We start from the raw sequence: 24,657 nt of genomic DNA on the forward strand, positions 1-24,657 counted from the left end.
CAGTTTCTTCCCGTCTGCTGTCAGCCTCATCAACAAGGCTCGGACCCCCCCCCCCCACACCCCACCTCTGTCTCATCCTGCCACTTTGACACTCACTATATGCGTTACATTAACGCTCGTTTTGGACTCTTAGGAAAACAATCAGATTGCACTTCCGGAATAACAAACAAAAAACTGTGACTGTGTATATATATTTATACTGTATTCTGTATATTTTGTATTTTCATTTTTTAATAGATGTGTCACAAAAACAAATTCCTAGTATGTGTTTCATCATACCTGGCAATAAAACAATTTTTTGTTTTATTCTGATACCATATTTTCTGGACTTTACGTCATACGTCCGTCGACATACCACCAATTCACGTTACGTTACCAGACGCCGATTTAACCAGGTTTTTGATTTTTTTTTAATAATAAATGTGACTTATAGTCCAGTGAGGCTGATATATGTTTATTAATTCTTCATTGGGCATTTTCGGTCGGTGCGACTTATAATCCGGAAAATATCGTATTTATTTTTGTGTTAATCAGACTTCTTTTAGAAGCTTAATCGGTTTCATGAATTGATAGCCTGGCTTAGGTTTGTTAAACTGTACGTGGGTTAGACATAGTTCTTGAATAAATATCAAATCAAAAACACGATTACGAATTTAGTATTAATATATAAAATGGGCATCGGATATTTTTTGGACCTCAGGAATTTTTCACACAATATACCGATAGATCCAGAGGCAAATTAAAGTGACAGTACATTATCAGGACACAAACACTCTTGTCTAACAGCATCTATACTGATGTTGAACAACTCGAAAAAAGCTAAGGGAATGAAATTCGGAAAAAAAAAAAAAATGCCAACGTAGCGCTGCGACTTTGTGTCAATGACAGCGCGATGAGCACAGGCATTAATCAAATCACGCTCGGCTGACAGAAAAAAGGCTAAGTGATCCTCTTTGTGCCACTCAGTCCTCAGCCATTAATCTTTCATCAAGAAATAAATAAATAACTTAGCGGTAATGGCGGCCAGCCTTTTTTTTTAATTAATTGGACATCAAGGAGCTTGCGGAAACTGCAATTGCAGAGCGAAAAAAAAAAAAAAAACGCTTATGTAGGGGCATTAAAAAGTAGTTATAGGAATCTTTGCTTCTTATGGCGTTCTTGTAAACTATTTGAGAACAATGGGCCACGACGGGGGGAAAAAAGCAGGAAATGTGGCGTTATTTCATGGCAGGCTGCAGAACACGGAGTAGTAGCATAGTCCACGGAGTATTGCATCGTAACTGCCTTTGCACTTAACACTCGACTGTCTGTAAGACGACCTAATTGGCGCGAGGATACCTCCAACAAGGCGGAATGATGTGTAAGTAATTCAGTCATTTGTTTATTTCATTCCAGTACCGGCTATATAAATAAGCCACTGCTGTACTTTTGCATTGTAAAGTACACGTTGCGGTGCTCCACTGTGTATATTTTAATCCAAATTACTGTAAAACTACCAAATTGTTAAAGTAAAACGTGGATTTGGGTAACGTCGTCAGAGTTACAAGACGAGTGTGTCCACTCTTCTTAAACTGTAATCGCAAAACCTTTCACCGTTGTCTTTTCATCCAATTACTTTGGAGCTATTAGGTGCTCCCTGGAGCGAAAATACTCGCTATAATGCCAATCAAGACCCTCCGATCAGGGGGTTCCTCTCACTGGCTCTCATAAAGCCTGGAGCACCATTTCTCATCAGCGTTTTCATTACGTGAGGGAGTCGTTCTCCGAAGTGTGGAACACATGATAGTGAAGATAGCGAAGGACGAGGGCTGACAGAGCTTTGAGTGATTGCAGAAGGGTATTTTCACAATATGTGGTTGTGCTTTCTTCACAAAAATACACAGAAACAAAATGTAGCTACCAGTGTATACATTCATATACAGTAAATATTGCCTCAAGAATGTTTTTACATTCACATACAGTACACAATACAAGCATATGCAGTACCTGTAGCCTGTTTACAAAACACAAACTGTACTGGTCTGGGATGCTGGAGCCTATCCCAGGTGTCTTCAGGCGAGAGGCGGGGTACACCCTGGACTGGTGGCCAGCCAATCACAGGGCACATATAGACAAACAACCATTCACACTCACATTCATACCTATGGACAATTTGGAGTCGCCAAGTAACCCAAGTTGAAATAATACAAAAGTTGCCATAAAGTTGTAATATAATGATAAACCAACTAAATCTAGAATTACAGTAACTTTGGGAATGTTAAATATTAAAGAAATATTATGGGAACAAAGTCCAAATATTACCAGAAGAACATGTAGTATGAAGACACATTCATTTTCTACTGCTTAGCCTCACAAGGGTCGCGGGGGTTGCTAGAGCCTAACCCAGCTGTCTTCGGCCGAGAGGCGGGGTACCCCCTGGACTGGTTGCCAGCCAATCACAAGTCACATATACATAGACAAACAACCATTCACACTCACATTCACATTAAAGAAGTTGCCATAAAGTTGTAATATAATGATAAACCAACTAAATCTAGAATTACAGTAACTTTGGGAATGTTAAATATTAAAGAAATATTATGGGAACAAAGTCCAAATATTACTAGAAGAACATGTAGTATGAAGACTCATTCATTTTCTACCGCTTAGCCTCACAAGGGTCGCGGGGGTGCTGGAGCCTATCCCAGCTGTCTTCGGGCAAGAGGTGGGGTACACCCTGGACGGGTGGTCAGCCAATCACAGGGCACATATAGACAAACAACCATTCACACTCACATTCACATAAAAGAAGTTGCCATAAAGTTGTAATATAATGATAAACCAACTAAATCTAGAATTACAGTAACTTTGGGAATGTTAAATATTAAAGAAATATTATGGGAACAAAGTCCAAATATTACTAGAAGAACATGTAGTATGAAGACTCATTCATTTTCTACCGCTTAGCCTCACAAGGGTCGCGGGGGTGCTGGAGCCTATCCCAGCTGTCTTCGGGCAAGAGGTGGGGTACACCCTGGACGGGTGGTCAGCCAATCACAGGGCACATATAGACAAACAACCATTCACACTCACATTCACATAAAAGAAGTTGCCATAAAGTTGTAATATAATGATAAACCAACTAAATCTAGAATTACAGTAACTTTGGGAATGTTAAATATTAAAGAAATATTATGGGAACAAAGTCCAAATATTACTAGAAGAACATGTAGTATGAAGACTCATTCATTTTCTACCGCTTAGCCTCACAAGGGTCGCGGGGGGTGTTGGAGCCTATCCCAGCTGTCTTCGGGCGAGAGGCGGGGTACACCCTGGACTGGTGGTCAGCCAATCACAGGGCACATATAGACAAACAACCATTCACACTCACATTCACATTAAAGAAGTTGCCATAAAGTTGTAATATAATGATAAACCAACTAAATCTAGAATTACAGTAACTTTGGGAATGTTAAATATTAAAGAAATATTATGGGAACAAAGTCCAAATATTACTAGAAGAACATGTAGTATGAAGACTCATTCATTTTCTACCGCTTAGCCTCACAAGGGTTGCGGGGTGTTGGAGCTTATCCCAGCTGTCTTGGGGTGAGAGGTGGGGTACACCCTGGACGGGTGGCCAGCCAATCACAAGTCACATATAGACAAACAACCATTCACACTCACATTCACATTGAAGAAGTTGCCATAAAGTTGTAATATAATGATAAACCAACTAAATCTAGAATTACAGTAACTTTGGGAATGTTAAATATTAAAGAAATATTATGGGAACAAAGTCCAAATATTACTAGAAGAACATGTAGTATGAAGACTCATTCATTTTCTACCGCTTAGCCTCACAAGGGTCGCGGGGGTGCTGGAGCCTATCCCAGCTGTCTTCGGGCAAGAGGCGGGGTACACCCTGGACGGGTGGTCAGCCAATCACAGGGCACATATAGACAAACAACCATTCACACTCACATTCATACCTATGGACAATTTGGAGTCGCCAATTAACCTAACCTTTTTGGAATGTGGGAGGAAACCGGAGTACCCGGAGAAAACCCACGCATGCACGGGGAGAACATGCAAACTTCACACAGAGATGGCCGAGGTTGGAATTGAACCCTGGTCTCCTAGCTGTGAGGTCTGCACGCTAACAACTCGAATGCCGTGCCGCCCTGTTTTTCAACTGTACTAGTTGAAAAACAGAATTGGCTGCTGTGTCTCAGTGACTTACGAGACGTTACCTGCAGAATATCCCCTTTAAGTACTTGTTGTACGCATCCCTACACAAAACACGTATTATTAAGTATCTTTAAATGGCATTCTGTTGTACACATAAGCCAACGGCCACCAGTTTACTGATGTTACTCGTCATTCCTCCTCATCGTCTTCCATCACTCACTACAATCGCTCACTGCTCTTCCATTTGGAGCATTCAATATTCATAATGGTGAGCTGGTCTCAGATTAACATGTCCTCCAGTGGATGCGGGAGTCCAATGAAATGTTAGGCCACGTCTGTTGGGAATGGTGGAGACCAAAAGAGGGCCGTCACTTGTGGGTCCGGAGATCATGTGTTTGAAATGAATGTCACGGCTGAGTCATCACCAGGGAGCAGAATGGCGGAGCGCACAAGAGACAATTATTTTTATCCCCTGCAAGATTCTAAGATACGACACCAGTGCAGTTGGTTTCAGGTCCAACACACCGACTAGCGTGTCATTAAATGCCATGCAGTTTTGTCCATTCGCATACTTACTATCAGTTCACATACATACTAAATCTAAACCTTTGTAAGTCAATTCACGCATACATGATGACACCATCTGTCATTTACATACAGAAATAGTACATGCATGCGGTCATTCATACACCGACACTTCATACTGTACACACAATGTAAACATCGTCTATCCATTCACATATGCATGGTGTAAATAATCTGTCTGTCCATTCACATATACAGATAATGTACACGTGTGTTGATCCATACATACATTCACACTGTAAGCATCTATATGTGCACCCACATACTGTACACACAATGTAAACATCGTCTATCCATTCACATATGCATGGTGTAAATAATCTGTCTGTCCATTCACATATACAGATAATGTACACGTCTGTTGATCCATTCATACACCGACACTGTAAACATCTATATGTGCACCCGCATACTGTACACACAATGTAAACATCCGTCTATCCATTCACATATGCATGGTGTAAATAATCTGTCTGTCCATTCACATATACAGATAATGTACACGTCTGTTGATCCATTCATACACAGACACTGTAAACATCTATATGTGCACCCGCATACTGTACACACAATGTAAACATCCGTCTATCCATTCACATATGCATGGTGTAAATAATCTGTCTGTCCATTCACATATACAGATAATGTACACGTCTGTTGATCCATTCATACACAGACACTGTAAACATCTATATGTGCACCCGCATACTGTACACACAATGTAAACATCCGTCTATCCATTCACATATGCATGGTGTAAATAATCTGTCTGTCCATTCACATATACAGATAATGTACACGTCTGTTGATCCATTCATACACAGACACTGTAAACATCTATATGTGCACCCGCATACTGTACACACAATGTAAACATCTGTCTATCCATTCACATATGCATGGTGTAAATAATCTGTCTGTCCATTCACATATACAGATTATGTACACATCTGTTGATCTATTCGTACACCCACACTGTAAGCATCTATATGTGCACCCGCATACTGTACACACAATGTAAACATCCGTCTATCCATTCACATATGCATGGTGTAAATAATCTGTCTGTCCATTCACATACACAGATAATGTACACATCTGTCAATCCATTCATATACAACCACCTGTTTGTCAATTCACATATATCCAGTGTCCATTCATGTAAATTGTCTATTCCATATATCAGGGGTCAGCAACCCACGGCTCCAGAGCTGCATATGGCTCTTCAGCCTCTTTGTTGTGGGTCCATTTGCAATGATCAAGTATTTAACACCCAAACTAAACATGCATGTCAACAAATAAGCAGTTTATATTTAATTTACATAGATACTTATGTACATTTATCTTCTATATTAGCAAGATCCGATACTAGCAAGAGTACTCCGCTTTTTCTCGTTTGAACTACTTTGACCCCAAAATTCCATTTAAATTCCCTGTTTTTGAATTATGTTTTGCGGCTCTAGTTTATTTTCCTTTAGCGAGTGAGGGGGTAAAATGGCTCTTTTGATAGAAAAAGGTTGCTGACCCCTGTCGTATACGTATGTCCATTCACATGTAACGTCTCACTGCTATGGCAAATTCGAAAACCAATTTCAAGATCATTTCTTTTGAAAAAACAATAATTTTTAAACTAATAATTCTGATGCACTGCCCGTCCTTCAGATCGCCTCAGGAAGTTCCCAGAAACGAAATTAAGGGCCAATAAAAAACAAGTCAGCATGCCGTCATTATGCTCCCTACCCTGTCGAGATGTAAAACAATGTTTTTACAATAAATTCATGCTAGGGTTGAGTTAAAGGGGTGCCTATTAAAAAAAACTTGAAGTGAAAATAAAAACAGTGTCATTTCAGTGAATTCGCTGTTTTACTGTAGCTCTTTGTGAGACAAGTGCGCTGCTCTGAAGGACAACAAGTGTCATTTCCTTTCAAGGTGAATGCCATCTTCATGGGCAGTTTATTTTGGATAATAAAAAAAGAAAAGAGGACGCATTACAAGAGAAAGATAACTATAGCTTTTTCATGGTCTTTAGAATGAGGTTGAAAGGTCAGAAGAAGGTAAAAGGGGATGAAGGTTATTGTTAATAACACATCACATTCGCCCTAAAGGGGGCAAATTGCTTCATGCATACTGTAATGTCTGCACATCTGTAACAAAAAGACTTAAAGAAACGTATAAGCCTGAATGTTAAATTAAAAATTACAGTCACTCACTTATCAAACGGGCTCAGACTGCACAAGACCCCTTTTTGGTGCTGCTTTGTGAAGCATACAAATCCAATAATAGCAATTAAAAAGGTAGCGAGAGAAGCCTTTCACAGTGCTTGAGGCCTCTCTGGGCATTTGCAAATCCATATTTTACCTGCATGCATGAATGAATTGATTTAAAACAATACAAAATAAGGCAATAGTCATTAAATAAGTCAAGTCATTACAGAATGTCACATGATTTTACTTGTCAACATGTCCGAAAACGAGTTTATTTTATCTGGCCTGACTATTACTGATAGTTTGTTAACTAAAATGGAATCAAACTATGGAATGGATTGAGTAAGGAAATCAAACAATGCACAACGATGAGCCAATTCAAGAAACAATACAAGCAGTTGATGTTTGCTAAATACAAGGATGAAGAGTCTTGAACCAGTCATGATGTGCTATATATATATCACTATATTGAAACTTACTATGGTACCCATTATGTCATTGTATGGTCATATCACCTCGTACTTCGGTACGTGCCAAAAAAATAAAATCAAATAAAATTAAATTAATAAAAATTAACAACATAAAAAACATTTAAAAACATTCATATTGACACTTACTATGGTACCCATTATGTCATTGTATGGTCATATCACCTCGTACGAAAAAATAAAATCAAATAAAATTAAATTAATAAAAATTAATAACATAAAAAAACATTTAAAAAACGAAAATTATATTAGGAAAGCAGGAAGTGAACAAATGTAACAGTTACTGATTGTAAAAGTACCAGATGGAGGGGTAGGATTTAATAAGCTTTGCTTCTTCCTACTCCTTTTGGACATGTGGAACTGTGAACCGATTATGTGATGCATTCAATTGTAATCTGATGCATGTTCAAATGAAATAAAACCATTACCATTACCAATGTGTAAATAAATGCAGGACACAGGTTTAGAAACAACAATCATGAATGGTAAACATATATTAACATATATTGCTTGGCATTGGTGTAATTGGCATTCACATTCTGCTGTTGAAATGACCAATTCATTGTTTATTTTGAGATTCTATTGTGTTATACGTAGTAGTAAAAAGCAGTGGCTGCTAATTCTGGTAAATAAATCAGTGAGGCATATGTGGATTGCAAGAATACTAAAAGCCGCATTAACCTTTACCAATCAATATTTGCCCCCTTGGTTAACAAACAAGCAGCACTGGACAGCATCTTTGTACTGTAACAAGAAAACATAGCAACGGCTTCTTGCAAGAATTACAATAAAAATATACTATGTTTCAAGAGGGAGTATTTTCTAGCAACATGACAGGGGTATAATAATGGATGAACTGATTTGTTGGAACTCATTGATTACTCATGTCTGCAGCGGAGGCAAAGTGGATTGCACTGCTATAGATTCAGCCTCGACTACTTTGCTGTCTAAAGAAGACAACATGACGCCAGGCATGGGGAATTGAGCGACAGTTGCCCGATGGCAAAAAAAAAAGGCAGTATTATTCAACTTAATACAACGTCGGCATGGAAACATGAGCGCAGAACATTCAGAAAATGGCTTTATGAACGAAAGTCTGCCATAACTTCAATGAGATTATTGAGATTAGAGATTATTGTGTTACTTTGATAGATATGATATAGTCCAAGGATACAATAGCCACGTTTACATGAGGAGTTTTTCTCTTTCCGAATGGAATCTTTCCGGATGACCTTTCCGAAAGCAATGGTACACACATGGAAAGGAATATTCCCATCGCGTGTCTACATGCGCTGCTATAATCAACCAGAATAGTCAATGGGGCATACGCAGTAAAACGTAAACACCAACATCACGTGATACCGACTTCCTCGAGTTTTTCTATCACTTGTTGGAATAACTCCGTATTGCCGTTTTTTTTTTCTTTCATCCGGTCCTGAAATTTAGTTTGAATCAAAATCAAACTTTCCGCAGCAGTCCAGTGCCGATTGCTCGACTCCATTTTTAAAACCGAAGAACGTCTCGAGCTGCGTGTTACATCATATGTTAGTATTCGCTGGAAGAACGCACTCGGGAACAGGAAAAGATAAAAATTCAATTTTGCTAATATTTTATAATTAAGCTCGGAATATGTTTTATATAGATATATATTTTCTTTTTTAATGAAACCGGACTTGTGAATGGCGTATAGAAGGGTTTAGATTCTGTTCCACAGATGGCGGTAATGTACACGAAAGCTGCTTGCTAACCGCCAATAAACAACAGAAGAAGAAAAACGCAGTCTGACAACTTTCCGATTGAGCGGGTACAAGATACCTCAATCGGATTGGGGAAAGGAATATTCCACCCCTGGGAATCCGATTATATATTCATTCGGATTGACGTTTTTTTTTCGGAATGAGGTGTATACAAAGGTTACATTCTTTCCGTTTGAGCAAATAACCCAAATGGAATTGGAATAGTTGGGTCCATGTATATGTGGCTAATGTTTCTGCATGATAAATGGAAACAAGTTTTTCTTTATCTTTTTTTTTTCTGTAGTCGGCGAGCTCCTGCTGGGAACTGACATACTAATTGTGAGGCAGGTCAACTGGGAGCGACCCTTTTTATTCCCTTTCATCCGCTGATTTTCAAGATAATTGGAGAAATCATAGGGAACATACAGAGTGGCGCACTTGACTGTTGCGTGCTATTATGTCCATTTCAGGGGAGCATTTAGAGCTGAAAGAAAGGCTGATGTACAACATCCGCCAAGGGTACGGTCACACGGACAAACAACAAAGAAATGCGTCGACTCAGCTTTGTTTGTGGTTTGGACTCACCTCGTTGGCATAGACCCAGTGACTGTCCTTGGATGCCAGGTTGGTTTCCACAGCCTGGAAATAAAAAGCAAAAGAGAACATTGAGTGTGGGTGGGATGAGGGGGGGAGGGGGGGGGGGGGGGTTAGCGAATAGAGCTTTTAAAAACATGATGAGAAATTCATGGAGGTCAGGTCAGTCAAGCCTCGCCGCTTTGTTATTTTTTGTGATTCAAGATGACCGGGAAAATATTTCATCCAGAAATGTTTTGAAAAATGAGAACTACACTTGATAGACATTCGTCTATCCATTGTAAACATCTGTCTGTCCATTCACATACACATATAATGTGCACATCTGTTGATCCATTCATACACCCACACTGTAAACATCTATATGTGCACCCGCATACTGTACACGCAATGTAAACATACGTACGTCTATCCATTCACATACGCATTGTCTGTCCATTCACATACACATCTGTTGATCCATTCATACACCCACACTGTAAGCATCTATATGTGCACCCGCATACTGTACACACAATGTAAACATCCGTCTATCCATTCACATACCCATGGTGTAAACATCTGTCTGTCCATTCACATACACATATAATGTACACAGCTGTTGATCCATTCATACACCTATCTATATGTGCACCCGCATACTGTACACACAATGTAAACATCCGTCTATCCATTCACATACCCATGGTGTAAACATTTGTCTGTCCATTCACATACACATATAATGTACACAACTGTTGATCCATTCATACACCCACACTGTAAACACCTATATGTGCACCCGCATACTGTACACACAATGTAAACATCCGTCTATCCATTCACATACCCATGGTGTAAACATTTGGCTGTCCATTCACATACACATATAATGTACACAGCTGTTGATCCATTCATACACCTATCTATATGTGCACCCGCATACTGTACACACAATGTAAACATCCGTCTATCCATTCACATACGCATGGTGTAAACATCTGTCTGTCCATTCACATACACATATAATGTACACAACTGTTGATCCATTCATACACCCACACTGTAAACATCTATATGTGCACCCGCATACTGTACACACAATGTAAACATCCGTCTATCCATTCACATACGCATGGTGTAAACATCTGTCTGTCCATTCACATACACATATAATGTACACAGCTATTGATCCATTCATACACCTATCCATATGTGCACCCGCATACGTACACACAATGTAAACATCCGTCTATCCATTCACATACCCATGGTGTAAACATCTGTCTGTCCATTCACATACACATATAATGTACACAACTGTTGATCCATTCATACACCCACACTGTAAACACCTATATGTGCACCCGCATACTGTACACACAATGTAAACATCCGTCTATCCATTCACATACCCATGGTGTAAACATTTGGCTGTCCATTCACATACACATATAATGTACACAGCTGTTGATCCATTCATACACCTATCTATATGTGCACCCGCATACTGTACACACAATGTAAACATCCGTCTATCCATTCACATATGCATGGTGTAAACATCTGTCTGTCCATTCACATACACATATAATGTAAACGTCTGTCGGTCCATTCATATACAAACACCTGTTTGTCAATTCACATACACCCAGTGTCCATTCATGTAAATTGTCTCTTCCATATACAATGGGTCAGCAACCCACGGCTCCAGAGCCGCATGTGGCTCTTCAGCCTCTTTATTGTGGCTCCCTTCGCAATGCTCAAGTATTTAACACCCGAACTTGTCGGGGCCAGAGTGAACATGTTTGTCAACAAATGTAAACAGTTTGTATTTAATTTGCACGGATACTGTACATTGATGTGCATTTATCTTCTATATTAGCAAGAGTAGCAAGAGTACTCGATCAACTCCGCTTTTTCTCCTCTGAACTACTTTGATACCCCAAAATTCCCTCTAAATTCCCTGTTTTTGAATTATGTTTTGCGGCTCCAGTTTATTTTCCTTTATCAAGCGAGGGGGTATAATGGTTCTTTTGATAGGAAAGGTTGCCGACCCCTGCCATATACATATGTCCATTCACATGTAACGTCTGACTGCTATGACAAATTCGAAAACCAATTTCAAGATCATTTCTTTGGAGAAAAAAAATATCATTTTTAATTTTTTTAAAATTTTGAATTATGTTTTGCGGCTCCAGTCTGTTTTGCGAAAAATGAGAACTACACTTGGCTTCCTGTATATGCTTTTTGTTGTTTGTCTTTCTTTACTACTCCTACTACTACTACTACTACTACTACTACTACTATCGCTACTACTAACATGCCCCTATGGTTTCTTTCATTTCAAGTACAGCATCCTTCCACCTGTCTTTGTTGTACAAATGCACACTCCCTGCAGTGATACACACACACACACACACACATTAGACATGAAGGTGACCTTCAGCTCCTGTCTATTCTTCACAGTACCGCCATTACCTGTGAACTTTTACCTGCGGTATGTTAAACGTTCAGTTAAACGTAACTACATACGACGCTCTCATTTCTCCACATAAGCAACGCGTCTTTAAGTTTTTTGCGCTAATGTTTTCGCAGCAACATTTTGCTGGCTTTTCGCTCTCCATTTGAATTTCAGAGCAGTCGTGCGCAAATGAGGTTTTCCTGGAGATGTGTGGTCTCAAGCGTGGAGGTAAATATTGCTTTTGGACTCCAATGGACATCTTTCAGCTTGATGAAATGTGGAAATGAGAGAGGCGTTAAACTCTTAAGCGTGACTGTTCGGAGGTTGGAGGAGAAGATTAGCCGCATGCTGGTTCTCCAAATCACGCTAGGTTTTTATGGAGGAGTGCCGGCAAGGCCGCGCTGGGAGAAAAACTTGTTACAAGCTTGCTGGAACGTCAATGATTTTTTTCTTATTTGTGTTTTGGGATTTTTTTTTTTTTCCATGTCCTTCTTTGACATCATTATAAAAGGTAGACAATTTCTGTAGGAAAACAGGAGATTACATTACCGATCCGAATTTTAAGACCAGCTCAAAAATTGCAATTTTAGCAATCAAGAAGCAACAAATTATTGCAATTTTTCAATTGATCTTAAAATTTTAGTATATTTATTTAAATTTAGTATATTTATGATAATAATCTAAATATTATTGGAGCTAGGTTGCACGGCGGTCGAGTGGTTAGCGTGCAGACCTCACACTATGTTTGAAAAACAAATTACAAATAGTTTCTTGTTCAAGACTTTTTTTTGGAACAAAATGAGTTTGTATCACAATTTCAATATTAGTGAAATTATCAACTGGTTTTGTTTTGCATGCAGTGTGGGACCTCGGTTAACATACGCCTCAGTTAGCATATTTTTTTTTTACGTCATAATTTTGTTTTAGCTGCACGGCGGTCGAGTGATTAGCACGCAGACCTTACACTATGTTTGCAAAACAAATTACTAATTGTTTCTTGTTCAAGACTTGTTTTTGGAACAAAAACAAACACAAAATGAGTTTGTATCACAATTTCAATATTAGTGAAATTATCAACTGGTTTTGTTTTGCATGACTTCGGTTAACATACGCCTCAGTTAGCATGTTTTTTTTATGTCATAAATTTTGTTTTGGCTGCACGGCGGTTGAGTGGTTAGCGTGCAGGCCTCACAGCTAGGAGACCTGAGTTCGATGCCACCATATCTGTGTGGAGTTTGCATGTTCTACCCGTGCATGCGTGGGTTTTCTTCGGGTACTCCGGTTTCCTCCCACATTCCAAAAACATGCTAGGTTAATTAGCGACTCCTAATTGTCCATAGGTATGAATGTGAGTGTGAATGGTTGTTTGTCTATATGTGCCCTGTGATTGGCTGGCCACCAGTCCAGGGTGTACCCCGCCCTGAAGACAGCTGGGATAGACTCCAGCACACCTGCAACCCTCGTGAGGATAAGCGGTAGAAAATGAATGAATAAATGAATGAATTTAGTTTTGGCTGCATGGCGGTCGAGTGGTTAGCGCGCAGACTTCACAGGTAGGAGGCCCGAGTTCAATCCCACCCTCGGGCAATCTCTGTGTGGAGTTTGCATGTTCTCCCCGTGCATGTGTGGGTTTTCACTTCTCGCCCGAAGACAGCTGGGATAGGCTCCAGCACACCCGCGATTATCGTAATGATAAGCAATAGAAAATGAATGAATGAATGTTGGCGCTAATTCTACATCTACAGCAGAATTGGTTAGTTTTTCAGTGTTTCATAAGAATGGAGCACCGTGTGGCACACAGTGACATGTGGCCTATGATGATAAAGTGGGTTGCTTATTATGATTCCAAACAAGCCGCACTTAGAACACAATGGCGCCTCCCGCTTCGACACAATTCCTCCATGTTCTAATGCGCCTAATCACCCTTTTTCCTAATCGAATCCGATAGAATCGAGCAAACCCCCCTCCTCGACTGGAATCTATCACAGCTTTGGAAATTCACTCAGGAGTTGAAACGCCGTCAACAAGCCCTGCTGAGTCATTTTGGCGTTTTGCGCGGCGGCGTTGAAAAGATGATGCAAAGGGGGAAACTCTGGAGAGCGACGCCGTTTCTGCACAAGAAAGGCGGCACAAGACGACAGCCTCCAGTGACATCTGAGGAATATTCCCCCGCTAAGATCTCTCATCAGAGAGACAGAGAAGCCCAAGGCGTGTTCTAATACGCCCGCCATAGCACAAAGGCGGCCTGGGAATGCCAAGTCCAATTTAAAGAGGAGGAAGCCAGGAAGGGATTGAGAGGAACTGCGGTAGCATATGTGGAAACAGGTGTGGGGTGGAGCTTGGACACGCTCCAGACGGATAAGTTTCTCTGGTGGGAAAACATTTAGGAGGATTATTTGGTGCAAACAAAAATACAGTAGAGTCCCACTTTCACCATCTGGGACGGTGAAAAAAATTTTACAACACTTTTTGATTGTCCATTTTCACTTAGATACGGGACGCATTCAGTTTTTTTAACCTATATATGGTAATGGTAATGGTTTAATTTCATTTGAACATGCATCAGATTACAATTGAATGCATCACATAATCAGTTCACAGTTCCACATGTCCAAAAGGAGTAGGAAGAAGCATTCATTCATTCATTTTCTACCGCTTTTCCTCACGAGGGTCGCGGGGGTTGCTGGAGCCTATCCCAGCTGTCTTCAGGCGAGAGGCGGGGTACACCCTGGACTGGTGGCCAGCCAATCACAGGGCGCATATAGACAAACAACCATTCAAACTCACATTCATACCTATGAACAATTTGGAGTCGCCAATTAACCTAGCATGTTTTTGGAATGTGGGAGGAAACCGGAGTACCCGAGAAAACCCACGCATGCACAGGGAGAACATGCAAATTCCACACAGAGATGGCCGAGGGTGGAATTGAACCCTGGTCTGCGCACTAACCACTCGACTGCCGTGCCGCCTGTAGGAAAAAGCAAAGCTTATTAAATCCTACCCCTCCATCTGGTACTTTTACAATCAGTAACTGTTACATTTGTTCACTTCCTGCTTTCCTAATATAATTTAATTTTTTTTAATTATTATTTATTTTTATTTATATATTTTTTAATTATTTCTTATAATTAAAAAAAATAAAATTTTGTTGATTTATTTTTTTATAATTGTTTATAAATTTTTCAAATTTTTTGTCACGTACCGAAGTATGAGGTGATATGAGCATCCAATGACATAATGGGTGCCATAGTAAGTGTCAATATAGTGATATATATAGCACAATGGTATGGCTTTTTAATGTAGTACTAGCATATAAGTGTTTCAAATGTAGTTCTTCCCTGAGATCATATTTCTCCTCTCTTGTAGAGAAGTATTGGATGACATTTTTAGCTAATTGGTTATTTTTAGCCTTATGCATTATTTTAGCTGTTTGAGAGTTTAGCTTTGTTCAATACTGAAATAAATATATACAATACATATACGTCAATTAGCGCTAGTGTTTGGACTCTATATATCTTACTAACATGTAATGGTTAGAAATTAAACATAAAACCAACCTCCGGAATAAATGACTTTTTTTTTCAAGGCCAGGCATCATCCACGCTAATGAAGGTGAAAGTAAATGAGTACTACATTAAAAACAGATCATGACTCCCATCATGTCGTTAGCTTCCCAAAGACTTGTCGTGTAGCTAAAGCAGCTAGCATCGGCTGGAATAGCGTACGCCATGCCGCTAAAGCAGCATGATGCTAACTTAATAAAGCTAGCTGCTGTTAGCTTCCTAGCGTATGGCACTGCGCTTGTGCTGCTAGCTTTCATTAGTCGCTTCATATCTTCGCACAAGTTTTTTATGTGTATTTTTTCCAAATGTTATATTAATATTACTAATATTACTATATATACTATTAATATATAGTTTTTATACCTGACTGCTGTGCCCAGCCTCGCTTTTACTCATGTTTTAACTGTGTATAAACGAATGAATGTTGTATTTTAATGTATCTTTTACTTTGTTTACTTGCTTTTAGTCAACACCATTTTTCTGTAAAGTATCTTTGAGTATTTTGAAAAGCGCTATAAAAAATAAAATGTATTATTATTATTATTATATTTTTTTATTATTATTATTATTATTAAACGCTTATAACAATTCCCACTGAACTGTGATTCCTAGTTTTTCTGTACTTCGTTTTCCCACAATTCTAATGATTACATAATAAGTGTGAAGTAAAACGATTTAAACACTACACACTTGAAAAGTACACCTTAGCAGAATGTTGTATTTTAATGTATCTTTTACTCTGTTTACTTGCTTTTAGTCAACTCCATTTTTCTGTAAAGTGTCTTTGAGTATTTAGAAAAGCGCTATACAAATAAAATGTATTATTATTATTATTATTATTATTATTATTATTATTATTATTATTATTATTATTATTATTATTATTATTATTATTATTATTATTATTATTATTATTATTATTATTATTAAACGCTTATGACAATTCCCACTGAACTGTGATTCCTAGTTTTTCTGTACTTCATTTTCCCACAGTTATAATGATTACATAATAAGTGTGAAGCAAAACGATTTAAACACTACACACTCGAAAAGTACACCTTAGCAGAGGATGAATTTGCATTTCTGAAGGGATTCCCTTTTGGGAGGCACCCGGCATAAATTGAACACACTTTTTACACCAGAGGGAAATCTACGTTGTGAATCTTTGATGATGAACTTCCATTGGCAAGCTAATAGATGCTAATGAATGGAGATAATTAACTGCGGGGACACCGACTAGAACACCAAAAAAGCTGTTTTTTTTAATATTTTAATGACACAAGCTTTTTTAAAAAAAAACACGATACAGAAAATATATAAATAATTTATCGAATATATTTTTTTAATACTTCATTAATTCATTTTGGAGGGCAATTAACAGAAATGGATTACCATGTCAGAAAAAATCTATAAAATATTTTTATATAAAAAGTTTAAAAATAATCTGCTGTATTTATGAGTTGTACATAATATTTTAATTATTATATTTAAATTAATGTACATCATACATATATTGATATATTTTTAGCCCAATATTTATGTATTTTTCACACATTTTTCTACTGTAATGAATACTACTTGCTATTAATAATTAATCATATTAAGTTTATGAAATGTTAAATCAAATAATTTCTGTAATTATTGACACATTTTTACATATTTTAAAATTTATTCAGTCTTGTCAGAATAATTATTCAAGTAAAAATAGATAAATAAAACATCAAGATGTGTTGTCCCGGAAATGTCTGTACTTAATTGCATTTGGGACTTTTTTTGATACTAATACTACTTGCTATTAATAATTAATCATATTAAGTTTATGAAATCCATGTTAAATCAAATAATTTCTGTAATTATTGACACATTTTTACATATTTTTTAAAATTTATTCAATCTTGTCAGTATAATTATTCAAGTAAAAATAGATAAATAAAACATCAAGATGTGTTGTCCCGGAAATGTCTGTACTTAATTGCATTTGGGACTTTTTTTGATACTAATACTACTTGCTATTAATAATTAATCATATTAAGTTTATGAAATCCATGTTAAATCAAATAATTTCTGTAATTATTGACACATTTTTACATATTTTTTTTAATTTATTCAATCTTGTCAGTATAATTATTCAAGTAAAAATAGATAAATAACACATCAATATGTGTTGTCCCGGAAATGTCTGTACTTAATTGCATTTGGGACTTTTTTTGATACTAATACTACTTGCTATTAATAATTAATCATATTAAGTTTATGAAATCCATGTTAAATCAAATAATTTCTGTAATTATTGACACATTTTTACATATTTTTTTAAATTTATTCAATCTTGTCAGTATAATTATTCAAGTAAAAATAGATAAATAACACATCAATATGTGTTGTCCCGGAAATGTCTGTACTTAATTGCATTTGGGACTTTTTTTGATACTAATACTACTTGCTATTAATAATTAATCATATGTAATTTATGAAATCCATGTTATATTTAATAATTTTTGTAATTATTGACACATTTTTATATATTTTTTAATTCATTCAATCTTGTCAGAATAATTATTCAAGTAAATATAAATAAATAAAACATCAAGATGTGTTGTCCCGGAAATGTCTGTACTTAATTGCATTCGGGACTTTTTTTTTGATGTTCCGTGACACCATTAAAAGTAAGGTTACTGCACGGTTAAAGAATGAACTGAGAAGAAGCAAGTGCAAACAAGTAAGAAGCATTCATTTAAAGTTATACTTTAATGCATCTGGGCAGGTAAGGAGCGCCTGTGGTCAAAAAACGAAGAATGTTATGTAAATGCATGTGAATAATGCATGTCGCCTTCAGATTTCAGGTGCGAAGCATCCCAGCAATGAAAGCGCCCCCGACTTTTAATGAAGCACACAACTTCCCTTTTCACGCAGCAAAATACATCTAGGGTTTTACCGGGATAAATATGTAAGTAGGCGCTACAAACAGAAATCTGTCAAAGAACTTCTTAAAACAGTTGGAAGCCCAAATGGAGTAGAAGGGAAGAGAGCTGACCTCGTCACCTTGTTTTGCTGTTACAATGTGAAGACATGACTGCTCCTTTTGAAAGAAATGGAGCGACTTTGATATGCCGGGCCGGGCGGACACATTAGCATCACATTAGACGAGGAGCAGCTTCTCCATCAAGCCAAATGTCATGCTGAGACATGACAAACATGTCTGATGAAGCCTCTTTCTTCTCTTATGTCAATCAAGGCCTCTGAGGAAGCATCGGTGATGTCCACAAGTTGGCCGGCAGTGACTTGCTGTCTAAAGAAGAACGTGGGAAGAATATCCCTTTTAATGCAAATATGGGAATTTTAACTCCGATTCAGTATGCATATTTTTTTTTACCAATAGGCCGTATTTGACAAGAAAATTTGTACAGTGTTAAAGTAATTGCAAAGTAACCAACTTTTACACTTTCTTACATTTCTCTCTTGTTTAAACAAAAACAAAAGTTAAAACATTTGTTTGAATCTTAATGACTAACCGACAAAGTTGGACAAAACCACTTATTACGTTTGTTTCTCTCATCTGTAGTGTTTTTGTATCCTCGTTAAACCATATTGCTCCTGTTGTCATATTTTCCCATATATCTGTTTTGCTCCTCCTTCTGTAATGATGCCTTGCTGCCATAACTTGTTCTTCCTCCTTCTTTTGGGTGTGACTGCAGGTATTTTTGACGGTGTAACCCATTTCGTCAACATTGTGGGTGCTTTCATACTGTTACATTTACCCACTGATGATGCAGCATCAGGAGAAAACCGGGGGCCCAACGATACTTCGACGTGATCACCGGACGACGGAGGATCAAACCCAGAATCTTCAAGTTGGGAGTCAACTACGCTTGTTTGGTTAGCAAGGTGTGTGTTGCTTAGAATCAAGCATTCAGGGACTCTGGGGCTGCATGAGTGCTGCTTGCAATGGGGAGCTGTGATTCCTTGTTGAATATAATGGTGCTCACAGAAAATATTTACTATTTGGTCACAATTTCTTCACTGTTTAGATAATAATGGCTCATTTCTGTAGTATTGAGAAGGTATAATATCACGCTTGCTTTTGTCAATGAAGTAACCTTGATACAAGAGCAGATATAATGGACCTATTTCACAAATGGAGACGTTATTAAGCCTCCGGAGTAATTTCCCATGTAACGATACCCTCACCCAGGGAAGGAAGGGTGATATTTCGCTACATGAAGCTCATTTTTTTGTTGGATTGTATTTTCTATGGGCAGCACGGTGGTCAAGTGGTTAGCGCGCAGACCTCACAGCTAGGAGACCAGGGTTCAATTGCAGTTCCAATTGAGTTGTGGCCTCCTATAGAGCAGTTGCCGCACAGAAAGCTTTCTAGATCTTCCAGAATCTGCACCTATTCCAAATGTATTTCCTTAGATTTCCAAAACGGTCGGTTTTAATTTATTCCAATCTGCGGGCACGCCCACTCGACAGTGATTGGTCCCACTCAGTTTGTACAAGTTGTACCGAGCGCGCCCATATAAGGAAGTCGCCGTTCGAATAAACCGAGCATTCAGAACCTGCTTTGGCATTGTAAAATAGTGTGCAGACCTCACAGCTAGGAGACCAGGGTTCGATTCCACCCTCGGCCATCTCTGTGTGGAGTTTGCATGTTCTCCCTGTGCATGCGTGGGTTTTCTCCGGGTACTCCGGTTTCCTCCCACATTCCAAAAACATGCTAGGTTAATTAGCGACTCCAAATTGTCCATAGGTATGAATGTGAGTGTGAATGGTTGTTTGTCTATATGTGCCTGTATGTGATTGGCTGGCGACCAGTCCAGGGTGTACCCCGCCTCTCGCCAAAGACAGCTGGGATAGGCTCCAGCACCCCCCGCGACCCTCGTGAGGAAAAAGCAGTAGAAAATGAATGAATGTATTTTCTATACCACTTATCTTATTTGTTATCAGCTGGAGTCGGCAGCTGGCGTTTGATCTTATTTGATGGACCTGCACAATTGACTGTGATCCTATATGGTATCAAAAATATCAAAAAGAGGGGCGGGGGGCGCAGTAAAGCAAGACCACACACAGACCTTATCAAGTATTGAACCGTTTCCTTAGCTACCTTTAGTTCATAATAAAGTTACACCAAGTTTCTTCTGAGTTTGGCCTATTTTACAAATGAATCTTATCCACATCATAATCATGAGTTAATCAATTTGTCCTTGGGGGTAAAATATATCAATGCCACATATTCAATCATGTTATGCTTTGAGTGATGGAAGTGTCACAGAAATGATCCAGCTTGGGATCAAAACTTTATCAATTTGTCCTTGGTTCACATAGCTCATTCATTCATTTTCTACCACTTATCCTCACGAGGGTCGCGGGGGGGGGGGGGGGGGTGCTGGAGCCTATCCCAGCTGTCTTATGAAACACTGAAAAACTAAGGAATACTTCTGTTGATGTAGAATTAGCGCCAACATTCATTCATTCATTCATTTTCTACCGCTTATCATTACGAGGGTTGCAAGGGGTGCTGGAGCCTATCCCAGAGGCGGGGTACACCCTGGACTGGAATGTTAAATATTAAAGAAATATTATAGGAACAAAGTTCAAATATTACAAGAAGAACATGTAGTACGAAGAGTCATTCATTCATTCATTTTCTACCGCTTAGCCTCACAAGGGTCGCGGGGAGGGGGGTGGAGCCTATCCCAGCTGTCTTCAGGTGAGAGGCGGGTTACACCCTGGACTGGTGGCCAGCCAATCACAGGGCACATATAGACAAACAACCATTCACACTCACATTCATACCTATGGACAATTTGGAGTCGCCAATTAACCCAAGTTGAAATATTAAAGAAGTTGCCATAAAGTTGTAATATAATGATAAACCAACTAAATCCAGAATTACAGTAGCTTTGGGAATGTTAAATATTAAAGAAATATTATGGGAACAAAGTCCAAATATTACAAGAAGAACATGTAGTACGAAGATTCATTCATTCATTTTCTACCGCTTAGTCCTAGCATGTTTTTGGAATGTGAGGGGAAACCGGAGTACCCGGAGAAAACCCACACATGCACAGGGAGAACATGCAAACTCCACACAGAGATAGCCGAGTGTGCGATTGAACTCGGGTCTCCTAGCAGTGAGGTCTTTGCGCTAACCACTCATCCGCCATGCAGCCAGGTTCACATACTAGCTCTTCATCCAAAACGTCTATGGAATTTTATTCAAAACATTTTAAGATATGTCCGTGCTGATCCAAATTCAACAACAGGACTTCTTTGTGTTTGATTCCCTAATGTTGTGCTGGCAAGAGACGGCTCACAGATGACCACGAGTGTCATCCGGCATGCATGATGCGTGTTTTCACAAACTGCCATGGTGAGTGGGAGTGTCAAAACCGTTGACGCAATGCAAAGTCTACATAAACAGGAAGTATGACCAGAAGCGGGATTTTGTTCAACTGGCTTTCACGGAAAAAGCATACAAAGTGCACACGTGTCTAATTAAGCTTCGTCAAAGCCTTGGAGTGAAGTCATGACCGGTAAATTAGTCAAATAAATAAAGCACTTGTGCAAATGCTTGTCAGGCCATTTGTGGCGGCATCAAACATGCTAAGGCATTTACACAAGGCTCTGATTTATATCTTTAACGGCGTGCTACGCCCGTAGACCCAAGTTCCACTTTTTATAAAGCTGGTGCGCACATTTCAATACACCTAAAGGAGCACTAAAAATGTAATCTGTCTCTCCGGGATCAATACAACGCTTTGAATAGCGACTCTTCGCCACATGCTGCTTGCTAGTTAATAAGCTACAGTGATTTTTTTTTTTTTACAGAGAGCCTTTTCTATAACCTCATACTCCCTTCGCTGCTGTGCTATATTTCAAATCAAGTCCAATCACTCGTGGAGAGCGGCCCGAATGTGTAAAAGCAAAGTTTTTGTGCAGCTTAACACAAGTTTAATACCGAGCTAATCTCTGGTGCAGGCTGGTCCACACATGTGAGGCGCTTTAATGCCTGTGAGAATAGAAAGATAAGCGAGGGCGCGGGGAGGTGATGGGAGGGAGCAACGATGACGGCCGCGTGATCAAAGCCTATATTTTGAAATCACTTACTTCTCCATTAGTTTGATTAATGGATCCAGTCTCCCAGTCAGACGCAGGCAAAGGGCTTGAAAGATGATGCAATTACTGCTTTTTGAATAGCAGGCTGAAAAGGCCTGTGTGAAAGACGGTTCTGTCGGAGATTCTACAGGGCGTCCCGGACAGCTGACGACCACTTCTTCATCCATCTAGCTTCCTCCACAGTCGCCACCCACTGCTACAGACCCTGAAGCCACCTGCGATTCTACTTCGATAGCTTCCTCTTTCTCTCGGAGGAAGTCCATCAGGCTTAGTGGCGTGCTTGACTGGCAGCACATCGTACTGTATACATGATTCGTTTGCATCCGTATGCTTCACTCTGAGAGCATTCGGACCAAAACCCAAATGAGACATCAGGGGCGTCACTAGGTTCTGAGGCGCACAGAATATGAATGAATGTAGTAGACATAAAAAAAAATCCAAAAAACAAATAAGGAACAAGAACCGGGATATAATTTTCCCACTTTTGGACAGATTTAGTAGAGATATTCAATTGTTTTAAGCCACCATTAAATTTAACACAATTGAAGGGCTGCACGGTGGACAAGTGGTTAGCGCGCAGACCGCACAGCGAGAAGACCAGGGTTCAATTCCACCCTCAGCCATCTCTGTGTGGAGTTTGCATGTTTTCCCCGCGTGGGTTTTCTCCGGGTAATCCGGTTTAAATAAATTAATACATTTATTAATAAATAAATTAATTAATGATTTCACAGACGAAGCTCGGCTGCACAGTGATAGAGTGGTTAGCACGCGGGCCTCACAGTGAGGCCTCACACCTGAGTTCAATTCCACCCTTTGGGAACTCCGGTTTCCTCCCACATTCCAAAAAAACATGCTAGGTTAATTGGCGACTCCAAATTGTCCATAGGTATGAATGTGAGTGTGAATGGTTGTTTGTCTATATGTGCCCTGTGATTGGCTGGCCACCAGTCCAGAGTGTACCTCGCTTCTCTCCCCAAGACTGCTGGGATAGGCTCCAGCAACCCCCCGTGACTCTTGAATGGATACTCTAACAACATTTATAGGCCAGAAAAGTGGCTTTATCTACCTCTGCATGCACTTTAAAATGTTAGTACTCAGCTACGAATGTGTAACTCATGCATATAGTACTCGTACTTATACTACATGCTAGCACATGCTGTTGTTTACAATGAACTCATCGGCGGTATTAATGGCATTACAATGCCACTACAACATTGGTTCTGTTACTACTGTGTTATGCAATATACTTTCTCATGCAGTCCAAACCATTGTTAAATTAATAAATAATAAGTTGTTATGTATTTACACGTTAGCCGCTCTCCAATTACCGCTTGCTTCCATTAATACCACAACCTCTATGCTTAAATTAGAGTTTCTAAGGTAACGACATACAGTGAAGAAAATAAGTATTTGAACACCCTGCTATTTTGCTATTTCTCCCACTTAGAAATCATGGAGGGGTCTGAAATTTTCATCGTAGGTGCATGTCCACTGTGAGAGAGATAAACTAAAAAGAAAAATCCAGAAATCACAATGCATGATTTTTTAACAATTTATTTGTGTGATACAGCTGCAAATAAGTATTTGAACACCTGAGAAAATGAATGTTAATATTTGGTACAGTAGCCTTTGTTTGCTATTACAGAGGTCAAACGTTTCCTGTAGTTTTTCACCAGGTTTGCACACACTGCAGGAGGGATCTTGGCCCACTCCTCCACACAGATCTTCTCTAGATCAGTCAGGTTTCTGGGC

At 38.9% G+C, this 24,657-nt stretch overlaps 1 protein-coding gene across 2 annotated transcripts in view; it reads right to left on the reverse strand.

The window, feature by feature from the left end:
* grid1a (glutamate receptor, ionotropic, delta 1a) overlaps positions 1–24,657 on the reverse strand; it is a 303,095-nt gene that overhangs the window by 59,696 nt on the left and 218,742 nt on the right. For both annotated transcript variants that reach the window (XM_058058871.2, XM_058058872.2), the window contains exon 5: positions 9,769–9,822. In XM_058058871.2, the coding sequence (XP_057914854.2) occupies positions 9,769–9,822 (54 nt within the window). The remainder of the gene's footprint in view (positions 1–9,768; positions 9,823–24,657) is intronic.

Source organism: Doryrhamphus excisus, linkage group LG20, assembly GCF_037039965.1.
Source record: "Doryrhamphus excisus strain RoL-2023G ecotype Guam linkage group LG20, RoL_Dexc_Guam_v1.1, whole genome shotgun sequence".
NCBI lineage: Eukaryota > Metazoa > Chordata > Actinopteri > Syngnathiformes > Syngnathidae > Doryrhamphus > Doryrhamphus excisus.